At 53.0% G+C, this 13,416-nt stretch overlaps 1 protein-coding gene across 1 annotated transcript in view; it reads left to right on the top strand.

Annotated features, from left to right (window-relative positions):
- The window catches only part of PLEKHM2 (pleckstrin homology and RUN domain containing M2), a 38,223-nt gene that overhangs the window by 11,829 nt on the left and 12,978 nt on the right, over positions 1 to 13,416 (top strand). The window contains exons 3-6 of the mRNA XM_030327746.1: positions 10,869 to 10,975; positions 11,316 to 11,425; positions 11,977 to 12,076; positions 12,614 to 12,701. Of these exons, the coding sequence (XP_030183606.1) occupies positions 10,869 to 10,975; positions 11,316 to 11,425; positions 11,977 to 12,076; positions 12,614 to 12,701 (405 nt within the window). The remainder of the gene's footprint in view (positions 1 to 10,868; positions 10,976 to 11,315; positions 11,426 to 11,976; positions 12,077 to 12,613; positions 12,702 to 13,416) is intronic.

Here is a 13,416-nt window from a genome sequence, read left to right on the forward strand (position 1 = left end):
TGCACGCTCGTGGCAAACAGCACACCCTTCGTGGTGACCCTCCGTGTGGGGCCAGTCAGTCCTAGGATGGCACCCAGCCCGGGCACAAGCTCTTCCTGGGCAGGGGCATTGGCAGAAGGACAGTGTTTTTCATGCCCCCCAAGAAATCAGGCTGATCATTTCTGAACTGCAGGATCTCTGGCTCCTTACGTAGCATTTGCCGGTTCTCTGGTTCTATAATCTAATTGTAATTGACGGTCATTGGGAATGAAGTATTTTTCAGGCTAAGGTGGGGTGGGATCTCAGGTTAGGGATTTTAAAATCAGGAGAGTGAATCAGAAGCTCTGCGGTTGCCTGGGGTTGGTGGAGTGTTCGACACGCGGCGGGCCAGAGCCTCTGTTCACACACTCATGTTGTCTAGGAGGGAGGCACTTAAGACCTTCCTGACGTTGTCCCCAGACCCCTAACTCCCATTCTGCAGAGCCCTGGGAATGGCCCCGGGCCCCTTACTGCCCTGCCCTCCTCAGTAGGACATTGGGATGAGCACTTCCAGATGGTTAGGGCAGGTATCCCCGAGTGTCGCTTTATCCTCAGGTGGGAGGGGAGCAGAAGGGGCTCCAGGAACAGCTACTACCGGGGTGTCTGAGCTCACCTGGCCTGGAGGGGCAGGAAGTGTCTTCGCCTCCCTGGGCCCCGATCTCCCTGCCGACAGAACGAGGATTCTGGCTGAGAGACGATTCTTCTGATCTTCCGCGTGTATGGTAGTCAAACTTTGATTCACTGACAGCCTCACTCGGACCAGCCCCCCCCCCCCCCAACCATGGAAGCCCCCAGGAAACTCTGCCGTGTAACCAGGTGATTTCTACGGGTGCCTGCACCCTTGGGTTCCAAAATTCTTCAGCCTGGCCAGGACCAGCCTTGCCTTAGACTCCAGTGGAGATTCCGCACAGAAAAGCTGTCGGCCCTGGCCTTCCATTCCTTGGATCGGGCATTATTATTCTTAAGAAGTTTTGCTGAGACTTACAAGACTCCAGTTTGCCTGCCTTGTTTGCGTGTTTGCTGGTTTATTTTTGAGGGAATGCAGGATGAGCCTTCTCTTCAAATCCATGAGTCTGTGCCTGCAGCCAGTTCCAAATGCTCATGCGAGACCAGTGTGGGACACGGTTTCGGTGGGCTCCCCGGGGGGCATTGGGTGGTTCTAACCCCACCACCTCTTCTCCAGTGGTCTCTGCTGGGGATGAACCCTCGTGGGGTCCCTCTCCCGGGGGAGTTCAGGCATCAAGGCTTAGGGGCACCCCAACACCAAAGGTGGGTAATAAGCGGTAGCACATGGCTTGACCTCGGCCTTTCCTCTGAGTTTCTGCCTTGGAAAGAAGAGCCGGTGTCTGAGAGGGCCACAGGGCCACTTTGACCCGGCAGTGGTCACACTGTAAATAGAATTCCAAAGGCAAGGCAGGCAGTGCCCTCTCGTTTTCCTTAAGACTCGTCCCTCGCCCAAAGCGCACCCTCAGCGGCATCAGGTGAGAGGCAGCTCAGGGATCAGGTGGCCCCGCAGCTCAGGGGGCTCAGAGTTTGAGTCGAGCTCATGTAACCAGGGCCATCATGGATTTCATTTATAAAAGAGGTGAGTTGAAGTCAGGTATCAGTCCACGCTTCGCTCCGTGGGATTTTCCTGCTTTTGGATTTCCACCTCCTGGACTGCCGAGGCTGTTCTAAACATTCTGTGGTCTAAATATACCTGGTCTCCATGGAGCCCACAGGGCGGCTGCTGTTGCCTGGGGAGCAGAGGAACCAGATTCTCCTGTGCTCCGTGTGCTAAGCAGGGAGGGAGCAGGCCCGGCAGGGAGCCCCGCATGGTCAGGCAGTTCCCAAAGACACGTTCACAGCCCTGTGTCTGTCCCACCTTGTGGACTCTCCTACCCTTGTTGGGGCAGGGATTCTTATCCAGCTCTGTAAATAGGAGATGGGGACCCTCCCACAGCCCTCCCGCTGCCCTGCCCCCGTACAGCCTGTGAGTAGGTAGCAGTTAGATTCCAGACCTCCCATCTGTTTGCTCCGGGGCATCTCGGCCACCTTGGTGTGGACTGACAGAGAGAGAAAGGCACCTGTAACCGTCTTATTTTCCTTTGGTCATTTGTAATCTTTCATTGCTACCTTTGAGTTAACCTATTAGGAACCAATTCTGGAAGGGTTTCTTGGTGCCAACCACAGAACTAGAAATTGTTTCTCACTTGTGTGTCTATAAGAGAGCGAGGAGACAAAGAGAGCCGGCTGCCACGCAGAGCGGAGAGTGGGACTAACCCGAATTAAAATGCCCCGAGTCAGGCATTTCTTGGCCTGCTGGAGTGTGCCACCCACATTTCCCAGCAGCCACGGGGTCTGGCACGGTCTCGTGATGGCCGGTCTTCCCAGGGTGCTCCGCAGGGAGCACCGTCCTCCTGGCTTTGAGAGAGTGGCTGGGCTGAGCCCAGCGCTCCCCGGGCCTGCGCACACCCCCAGAATCAGAAGCAGGGAATCCAGGGCGTGGTCTGGGAACATGCCTGACTTAAAGGACTTTAGGGAGACCGTGGCTTTAAAAAAATTACTTTAAATCTTAGTCCCTCTCTTCGTTCTCAGCTGACCTTGCTTATTTTTGAAGTTTCCCTTTGATGGGAACGGTTCGTCCTGCCGCCTTCAAGCACACCTGCCCACTGCGTCTGGCTTCCCATCAGCACCACCCTCCCCTGGGGTGGTGGGTGCCATCCTGTCTTTCCTGTTCAAGGACTCGACTCCTTTACTCCACCTCCATTTCTTTGCCACTCTTTCGGCAAAACTGGTCAAAGGGGTTTTCTGTATTATTGTCTCCTCTCCTCCCTCCCTCCCTCCTTTCTCTTCCCCTCTCTCTTTCTTCGAACCCAGACTAGGCAGTATGGTATGCTGAAGTCCATGGACAGCGCTTATCATCCCATGGGCTATTTTGTGACAGCGTACTCCTCTGTTATTTTTGTTTATTTTTATTTACTTTGAGAGAGAGCACGCGACGAGCAGAGGAGGGGCAGAGAGAGAGAATCCCACGCAGGCTCCGCACTCTCAGTGCAAAGCCCGGCGTGGGGCTCGATCTCACGAACGGTGAGATCATGACCTGAGCCAAAACCAAGAGTCAGACACTCAACTTACTGAGCCACCCAAGCGCCCTGCCTGATCCAGACATCCGTAAATTTTTCAGTAAACATTGCTCAAAGGTAAGGATTCTTTTCTCACACAACCTGATACCGCTATCACACCTTAAAAATTTTAATAATTTTTCCATAAAATCATCAAATAACTATGAAGTTTTTAAGCTCTAATTGCCTCATCAATGTCATTTTAAAAATGCCTCCTTTGCCGGAAACGGGATCCAAGTAAACTTGACCTCTCCTGGACGACTTCTCTCGGGCTTTTGTCCCCATCCCTTCTCTCATATCGCCTTTGCTGGGTTTCCCAGCACCTCCCTTTTTGTGGGACTATGACCCTGATGAAGGGATCATTCCCTCCTTTTGGAAACTTTCTTCGCTTGGCTTCTGGAGTGCACACTGTCCAGATTTTCGACCTGCCTCATTGGCTGTACCTTCTCAGTCTAAAGCAGTGCCCCTCAGCCCAGGCTGGGCATTAGAACAACCTGGGGAGCGTTTTAAAAATACTGGTTCCTGGGCTCCACCTCCAGAGTTTCTGCTTTAATTGATCTGGGAAGGCGCCTGGACATTAGGATTCACCTGCCTTCCCCTAGTGGTTTTGTTGTGCAGATTGGGCGAGAACCCCTGGTCTCCCATTGGAGGGCCCCGGCTCAGTGCTCAGTGCTGGTCCTCCTGCACTCCCAGGGTGACCTCGTCCATCCCACGGCTTGAAATACCACTCCCTGAGCTCCAGACCCATTTATACACCTGTCTCCTTGACATCACCACCTAGATATCTGATAGGTGCTTCGAGCTTACCATGTCCACAGCACTGTTCCACCTGACCTGGAAACGGCGTCGCCATTCAGTTGCTCAGACCAAAACCCTTAGAATCATCCTGGCACCTTCCTTTCTCTCATACCCCGTATCTAATCCATCAGTAAATCCTTGGGGCACCGCCTTCACAATAGATCTCGAACCCGACCCTTTCTCACTTCCACCCGGGGCAACGGTGGCGGGTTAGCCAAATGATACACTTCCTCACTCCTGGGGAGATGCCGGTGTGGGGCAAAAAGATGGCGAGAAGAATAGGCAAGATTTCTTAAACATGCTGCCCTGCCATTTCTCCGTGGTTCATCTTCCAAGAAGAATTGCTTTTTAGTTCTGTGGCTTGAAAAAGAGAGACCGCGTTTCTCTTTCTTGCATTCTCCTGCAGCATATTAGATCAGAGCATAACATTTTATATACGTTATTCATTCAGGGATCTTGAGCCCAGGGCAGATGGAAAGACCTGGATCGAGAGTCTGGCTCTGCCACTTAACTAGCTCTGTGACCTACTTTATGGAGCCGCTGTAATGACTAAATTAAATAGTGTTTGTAAAGTATGTCATCGTCACTTTGATAAAGACAGCGTCCATATTATCTAAACCCCTACAGCAACCTATAGGGAGGATTACTAAGTCCATTTCACAGATGAGGACACTGAGTTTTTAATTTTTTAAAAAAATTTTTATTTGTTCAATTTACATCCAAATTAGTTCGCATATAGGGCAACAGTGATTTCAGGAGTAGATTCCTTAGTGCCCCTTCCCCATGTAGCCCATCCCCCCTCCCACAAGCCCTCCAGGAACCCTCTATTTGTTCTCCGTATTTATGAGTCTCTTCTGTTTTGTCCCCCTCCCTGTTTTTAGATTATTTTTGCTTCCCTTCCCTTATGTTCATCTGCTCTGGAGGACACTGAGTTTTAGAGAGGGGAGGTCGCTTGCCCAAGGTCACACAGTGAGTGAGTAGCAGAACCCACATTCCAATCCCAGTTGTCTGCCCCTGGACATCCACCCCTCCCCTTCCTAGTGCACGTAATAAGCACGCTCAGTAAACGGTGGCTCTGAACAGAGCCGCATCAGTCCCAGCAGCAGGTGTATTGTATGGAACCGAAGAGTAGTTTGGAACACAGTTGGTGACTGTGCTTCCAGGCTGACTTGTGTTCCTTATCCTCATTCCCTGAATTCTGTTGCCCTAGAGCCCTCGTTTGTGTGGTGTTTGCTCCCCTCCCACTCCCCAGCTCTTCCAGAGCCTGCTGATGTTACCGGCGTAGTGAGTGGCTACCGGCTGCGACCTCTCCACGGTGAAGGGAGAACACCTCCGCCGTTTACCTTCGCGTCGTGCTTTGCTGACCAACTCCCAAAGCATGAGGTCAAGCTGTGGGCACAGCTCCTAAAGTCCTCCCGTCACTGGTTCATAGACTGTCCCTTTCTTCCTGCTCCTCTCAGGAACCATGCTGGGCTGCAGCGTCGATTCGAGAACACCTTGTCCCCTGAGATCACAGAACATCTTTACTAACCTGCTGTAAAAGATGCTGTGAAAAGAGCGGTTAAGGGACACCTGGGTGGCTCAGTCGGTTGAGTGTCTGACTTCGGCTCAGGTCACGATCTCGCGGTTCGTGAGTCCGAGCCCCACATCGGGCTCGTGGCTATCAGCGCGGAGCCCTCTTTGGACCCTCCGTCTCCGTCTCTCTCTGCCCCTCCCCGCCTTGTGCCCTCTCGCTCAAAAATAAATAAAACGTTAAAAAGACAAGAACAAAAAGAGTGGTTAAAGGGTAGGCTTCGGAAGCCCCTGCTGGTGAACCAGTGAAGGGAATGGTAGTTCTGGAGAGCAGAGCGCTTCATTGTGTCTCATTTGTACCTGCTGTTAGGTTTAGCTGAGCGGTTTGTTACCGGTTTAAGAATACGGGTTCATTGCTCTTAATAAGAGTGGCTCATGTTTACCGAGCAGTTGCTACTTACCAGGATCTATGGATGGTAAGCCCTTTGCATGCTTTGTATCATTCAGTCCTCCAAACTAGCACCATCCGATGGAACTTTTGCAAGGAGGCAAATGTTCTGTACCTGCACTGTCAGTAACCCCTGACCGCTCGCACGGGCTGTTGAGCGTGTGAAATGTGGCCAGTATCACTGAAGAACTGAATTGTTACTTGTGTCTAATTTTAACTAATTCAATGTAGTCCCATGGAGCTAGCAGCTGCTATACTGAACAGCTCAGCTCTCTCCCATTTTACAGATGAGAAAAAGAGAGTTTAAAAAAAATGTTTTTAACGTTTATTTTTGAGAGAGAGAGAGAGAGAGAGCACGAGCGGGGGAGGAGCAGAGAGAGGGGGAGACCCAGAATCCGAGGGAGGCTCCAGGCTCCGGGCTGTCAGCATAGAGCCTGAGGCGAGGCTCGAACCCACGAGCGGTGAGATCATGACCTGAGCCGAAGTCGGATGCTTAACCCACTGAGCCACCCAGAGGAAAAAAATGAGAGTTTAGACGGTTGAGCAGTTTGCCAAGCAGTTTGCTGCTCCATAACAGCAGAGCCAAGCTTCAGACCCCTGCTTCCTGCCCAGAGCGCCCACCCTTCAGCGCCGCGTTGCACGCCCTTTCTGTTGTACTTCCTGTAGAAGTTGTTTCCCGTTGGCAGAATGTTGCCTAACTCATAATATATGTGTATGTGTGTAACCCACTTGGCAGTAAATGTGCGAGACTTACCTAACCAAAGCTCTGACACTTACCAGAGGATGTAAGAGGAGACCTGCATGACTGGGGGAAAGTTCCACGGCCCCAGATGGCAAGACTTAGTGTCGCAAAGATACCGTCTCCCCCCCCCCCCCGATAATCCCAAGATTCAGTATAATTCTACTCCAAGCCCCAAAGGTAGTTGAATTGAAATTTGAATCTAAACGAATGTGCCAGGATAGTCAAAACGGTTTTGGAAAAGAATAGTCAGGGGGTGGGGTGGATTTGTTCTGCCCATGTCAAAATGACACACAAAGTGAAAATAATTAAAAATCAGAGACTGGGGGCGCCTGAGTGGGTTAAGCGTCCGAGTCTGGATTTCGGCTCAGGTCATGATCTCACAGTTTGTGAGTTCAAGCCCCGCTTTGGGCTCTGCACTGACAGTGCAGAGCCTGCTTGGGATTCTCTCTCTCCCTGGCTCTCTGTCCCTCCCTTACTCTCTTTCTCTCTCAAAATAAATAAACTGAAATCGGAGACTGGCCCAGGGACAGGCAATGGCCCAGTTAAAATAATCTAGAAAGGTGGCATATGAAAGCCCAAATCAGGATGGGACCACTAATAATGTGGAAAATGAGTTTTCCATCCAGAAAGTAATAAGGCTCAATTCTTACCTCATGCCATGTATAAAGTAAAGGTTTAAACATTAAAAATAATAATAATAAAAAGAAAAGAAAAGAAAGAAGAAGAAGAAACCAAAACCATGGAAGGATAAAAATACTTTTGTAATACTAGACTGGGAAAAACGGGAGACCGTCAAGAAAAAGATTGACCGAGTTGGCTCCGTAAAACATAAAAGTTTCTCAATAGGATAAAAAAACCCACCATAAGCAAAATTTAAAGGTCATTTGACCCTGGGCAAAAATAATAATTCAAAGCAACACACAGGACTAAATCCTTCACCGGCAGAGAGCAGCGACAGACCAGCAGGAAAAAGAGAAGCAGACAAGATTGAGCAGCGGTTCAAACAGGCGGCTCACAGGAGAAGAAATAGGGACGGGGAACGGCTAATAAGGGTGGTCAGCTGCACTAGTGTGTGCAGAAATCCAGTTTAGAGCAAGCAGGTACCCGGGTGGCTGGCCGGCTCAGTCGGAGGAGTGCACGACTCTTGACCTCGGGCTTGTGAATTCCAGCCCCACGTTGGGCATAGAGATGGCTTAAAAAAAACTTCAAAAAAAAAACACCCCAAAACAACAATTAGGTACTGTCTTTCAGCAGTTGGACTGGCAAGAATTAGACTAATTGTATCCAGGGTTAGCCCGCACGGTGAGAGCACACATCAGTCGGCGTTTTAAAAGGTCTGCAGTTCGGCTGTGAGCACACACCGCACAGAAATAGCCACACAGAGATCCACGGGTGCACGTCACATGTGGCTTCAGAGAACGGGAGACAGCAGCCATTTAGCTAACAGCGTCCTCTTTCAGAATGCAGGGTGGCTCTGGAAAAAGGCAGCCGCTCTGTATGGAATGGTGCGCAGATAGATGCTTCGTACATTGTTGAGAAAAAGCATGTTTCGGAACAATGAGTGTAGCATGACCCTCTTTCGCTCTCTTAATTTTTAAGTCTGTGTGTGCAGGCGGCATGCTGGGAGGACACACGCGCAAGCTGTTGACAGTGGGGAACGGGGGCCCAGGTGGTCTTTATACTTCATACATACTCCGTGTTGCTGGAATTTTTATGGTGAGCCAGTGTTGTTTTCGGAATAATTGTTTCAAAAGTCTCTTGACCTGAAAAGGGAGTCTGAGTTCCAGCTCTGGCTCCCTCCCTTAGCTAAAAATCACAGTGAGGGTCTTAACCTCCACTGGTTTCAACCACCTTCTCTGTTTAAAAATAAACAAAACAGGGACGCCTGGGTGGCTCAGTCGGTTAAGCATCCGACTTCGGCCCAGGTCATGATCTCACGGTTGGTGAGTTCGAGCCCCTCGTCAGGCTCTGTGCTGACATCTCGGAGCCTGGAGCCTGCTTCGGATTCTGTGTCTCCCTCTCTCTCTGCCCCAACCCCTCTCACGCTCTGTCTCTCTCTCTCAAAAATAAATAAAACATTAAAAATAAATAAAGAGGGGCGCCTGGGTGGCGCAGTCGGTTGGGCGTCTGACTTCAGCCAGGTCACGATCTCGCGGTCCGTGAGTTCGAGCCCCGCGTCGGGCTCTGGGCTGATGGCTCAGAGCCTGGAGCCTGTTTCCGATTCTGTGTCTCCCTCTCTCTCTGCCCCTCCCCCGTTCATGCTCTGTCTCTCTCTGTCCCAAAAATAAAAATAAACGTTGAAAAAAAAATTAAAAAAAAATAAATAAAGAGATAAAAATAAACAAAAAATGTTAAAGCTTTTCCACGTCTCTTGAGTGTTATGGTAGGTGTGGCTACTTTTCTTTTTTTAGTTTTTTTTTTTTTAATGTTTATTTATTTTTGAGACGGAGGAGAGAGCACAAGGAAGGGAGGAGCAGAGAGAGAGGGAGACAGAATCTGAAGCAAGCTCTGGGATCTGAGCTGTCAGCACAGAGCCTGATGCCGGGCTCGACCTTATGAACCATAAGATCATGACCTGAGCCGAAGTCGGATGCTCAACCGACTAAGCCACCCAGGCGCCCCAGTGTGGCTACTCTTTTAATCAAGGAAATGAATAAACGTTCATTTTGCGTCCTCAGTAAGGGAGTTCACTAGATCTCGAAAGATCCTACCAGCTCTAACATCTGTCAAAGACTCTCTGATCTCAGATTTGCTCGGGTGTTGAAAAAAAGAAAGAAAAAGGAAAGTCTGGACTCCGGTATGGTTCCCTGTCCTGAAGTGAGCAAGGCAAGCCCCAGCCGTTGCTGGGAGGGAACTGGGCAGCTTGCACAAGCTCACCGCCCTTTTCCTTTCAGTTCTGGAAACCTTCCTCCCGGGACTGTGGTGCCTGTCTCTCAGGAGAGAGGGTGGCCCCACAGGACTGGGGTCTATCCCGGGCCAGCAGGGCCGCTGGACTCACCCTGGGCCACAGGAAAGAGAGGCTATTTTTGTTGTGGGTGCTGAATGGTTGGCCTCTCGCCAAGAGCACGTGCTCCTTGGTGTGGTTGATGTCTCTTGCTGCTGCTGCTGTCTCTACCGCTGCGTCCAGAAAACACTTGAGAACACGTTTGTCCAGTGCCAAGGGCCCAAACCTGAGATGAGTGTTCTTTTTGTGTGTCTGCACCCCCACCCCCCGCCCCCCGGTCTGGCCATCAGAAGGGCAACAGCAGACCAGAGTATGACTAGAACAAAGTTGGTGGAAAGACCTGTCTCCTAGGGCTTTCCTTGCCTCCTCACGGTGGTTTCAGAGTATCCAGTTCAAGGATCGGGGCTTTCTTGGCGGAGAGAGCCTCCCTCCCCTCCGTTGGCCTTTGCTTACTGCTGCGGTTCGTCTCCCCGCCTGCCCCCACCCGCCAGCCCGGAAACAGGTGTCCTTCTTGGAGCAGGGCTTGACATGATACCCCGACCCGTATCCAACCTAGTCTGTCTCCTCGGGCAAATCTGTGTCCCAGGTCAGCCTCCAGCAAGGAGGCCACCAGAGAAGGGCCACCGTGTCACACAACTCCGGGAGTGGGTGGCGTTTATATAGATAAGGCTGCACGTAGGGCCCCTGGAGTGGTGTGGCGCTGTGGCCCTGACTTGAAGCCTGGTACCACGTGAGACCTACACCCAGGCTGTGGACCCCTCCCAGCATCCAGCTGGCATTGTGCAAAGCACTAGCTGAGGACCTCTTGGGACTTGGCCCCGAGGATACAGCCTTTGCCCTCTGTATGCTGGGTAAGCAGCCGGTGCAGGCGGTTCGAGGTAGACTTGTCTCTTGGTCACCACGGATACATCACTGGACTGATTTTTTTCTTTTGTTATTTTTAAAAAATATTTATCTTGAGAGAGAGAGAGTGAGCGTGAGTTGGGGAGGGGCAGAGAGAGACAGAATCAGCACAGAGCCCACTCAGGGCTCGAGCTCACAAACCCTGAGATCAGGACCTGAGCCGAAATCAAGAGTCGGACGCTCAACCGACTGAGCCACCCAGGCGCCCCTCTTTTAAGATTTTATTTTTAAGGGGTCTGCAAACCCAACGTGGGGCTTGAACCCACAACCCTGAGATCACGCATCGCTCACTCTACCCACCGAGCCAGCCAGGTGCCCTGGGACTGGTTCCCTTTGCCCTCTGCTACAGCCCCCCTCTTTATCTGTTTCTCACTCCGGGCCGCTCTGTTCACCTGTCAGTTGCAGAGCTACTTTGCCGCCTGCGAGGATGAGACGCCTGCCATCCGGAACCACGACAAGGTCCTGCAGCGCCTGTGCGAGCACTTGGACCACGCCCTGCTGTATGGGTGAGCTGGGGGTCCTTTCCGGAGAAGACCGACCGCAGGGCACCTGGGAGCCTCCAGAGAGAAGTCCTTCCCCTCCTCTGCCCTTTATTTCTTCCCTCTCTTGGCAGAAAGAGATTTGCCTCAGGCCGCAGGCTGTCTGTAATTGCCCCCATAAATCACCTCCTTGCGGGCTGAATGGTTGTGGAAAGAATTAGCAGCAAATGAGACCCTGCGTGAAGGCGTGAAGGCGTGGTGGTTGCCCTGGGCCCCCGCTGGGAGCTGGGAGCTGGGAGCTGGGACCCTGTTGCTTTCCGGCCCCCAGCTCATTCGGGTCATGGCAGCTCCTGTCCTGTTTTCTCAGACTGCAAGACCTCTCATCTGGCTACTGGGTGCTCGTGGTGCATTTCACCCGGAGAGAGGCCATCAAACAGATCGAGGTGCTGCAGCACGTGGCCACCAACCTGGGGCGCAGTGAGTAGGCCCAGGGGGATGCTGGGAAGGGCCCACCGCTGTCCTCCCCGTGGTGGGTGGCCCGGGGCGAAGGTGTGGCCTCAGGGTCAGCCCCGGGAGGCTGATTCCCCCGTGGCGCCCAGTGGCAGAGGGGCGTTCCACTGCTGGCGCCCTGCGTAGGACGGTTAGTTGGGGCGTCACGGACTGGGGGGAAGGACAGTGAGGTGCTGAGGACAACCGGACTCCTCTGGAGCCCCAGCCCGGAACGGGGAGCCTCGCTTCTCTCCCTGAGCTGGTATTAGTCGCCAGGGCTGGTGCACAGCGCTCCTACTTCTCAACCCGTCTGGACCGTGTGACCTGTGCTCTTTCTCAGGTCTCCCTGCCCCGCTGCCAGCTAGGGTCTGACCAGGAGCCGGCCCGTGTCAGGGGTTACGGCCCTGCAGCAAGACAGGAGGCTCTCTGAGTGCTGGGTGCCCTCAGCTACTCTTCCTTTCCTTCCCGCCCGCCCTGGGCCAGAAGAGCCAGCACCCTGACAGACCTTCCTTCTGGTCACTCCTGCCGTGTGTTTGCAGGCAGGGCCTGGCTATACCTGGCGCTCAACGAGAACTCTCTGGAGAGCTACCTGCGGCTGTTCCAGGAGAACCTGGGTCTGCTGCACAAATACTACGTCAAGTGAGTGTCCGGAACAGTCTGTCTCCCGTGGCCCCGGAGCTCCCCTTGAACCTTGTCCCAAAGACTCTTGTCACACGCAGACACCATGGCGTGCCACGACAGAGGCCTAGCCTGGCATTGCGTGCTGGGACCACGTCAACGGTGGCCGAAGAGGCCTCAGCGCCTTGCCTGTGATGCCTTTGCCGGGAGTCTGGGCGGGCGTCCCCCCCGGGCTCCTGTGTGGCAATGTGGTGCTCTGCCTCTGCCCGATCCTCCACCCCAGCCTCAGACCTTACTAGAATGCTTAACCACATAGAGCAGCGGCAGAGAGCTAGATGAGCCGTGTGCCGCAGGCCTCATAGCTGAAGACACTGGCAGGAAAGTGCTGTGTGGCTCTAAACCCAGTAGGAGAATATGCTGGAAAGGGGCGGGTGAAGGCTGCCCCAAGCTGGGTGCCCTCCAGGGATTGGGGACGTCACATGTCAGATTTCAACACAGCCGGCTTGCCGGGGAGATACGGCCAAGCTGGTAACCATCGTCCTTCCTCGTGTCTCACAGGAATGCCCTGGTCTGCAGCCACGATCACCTGACTCTCTTCCTGACCTTGGTGTCTGGGCTGGAGTTCATTCGATTTGACTTGGATCTGGTGAGACACCTTGGCTCTTGCTGCCTGTGGGGGCAGCGGGGTGGGCAGGGTGGGCATACCATTTTGCTTTTCTGGTTCCTCTCAGGGGACCTGTGGGGTGTGACTGAGCCTGAGCCACATGTTTGGTGTTCAGGGACGGGAGGGTTCAGGGTCAGAACAGTGGAACCGAGTAGGTGATTCTATCTTGGCTTATCTAAGCCAGAACTCCTCGTTCAGGTGACCCCTTCCTGCCTGTCCCCACATCGCCTGGAGTATTTAGTGCTAAAATACCCTCTGTCATGTTTACAGCGCGTTTGGGAAAGACCAGGCACGTTCACCCCTGTGCCTCTTGGGATCCTAGAAGGGTCCTCGGCTCTTTGCTTCCCAGCCTCCCTCACGGTCACCCACTGGAGAAACAGGACGCTGGCCCAGGAGGGGCTGAGGAGGGCCCAAAGCGGCTCTGGACTTGGCTCATCAGCGGGCAGCTGCCCTGTCCCAGTCCAGTCACCCCGCCAGGCCCCCGCACCAGCAGCACAGGCTGCCTGCTGAAAAGCAGGAGAAACTGGAGGAAACGGGAGCGACTCTCATGGTCGCAGAGGTCAAGGAGGGGTCGACAGGCAGAGTAGGGTTCTGTCATCTCCGTTGGCCTCGAGTCCATTGCTGTATGAGCCACAGCCATTCTCATCGCTCCTTTTAGCAGCTAATTTCTGAATTTAGAGCCTTAGGCCCACTGCTC

This window comes from Lynx canadensis, chromosome C1 (assembly GCF_007474595.2).
Source record: "Lynx canadensis isolate LIC74 chromosome C1, mLynCan4.pri.v2, whole genome shotgun sequence".
Taxonomy (NCBI): Eukaryota; Metazoa; Chordata; class Mammalia; order Carnivora; family Felidae; genus Lynx; species Lynx canadensis.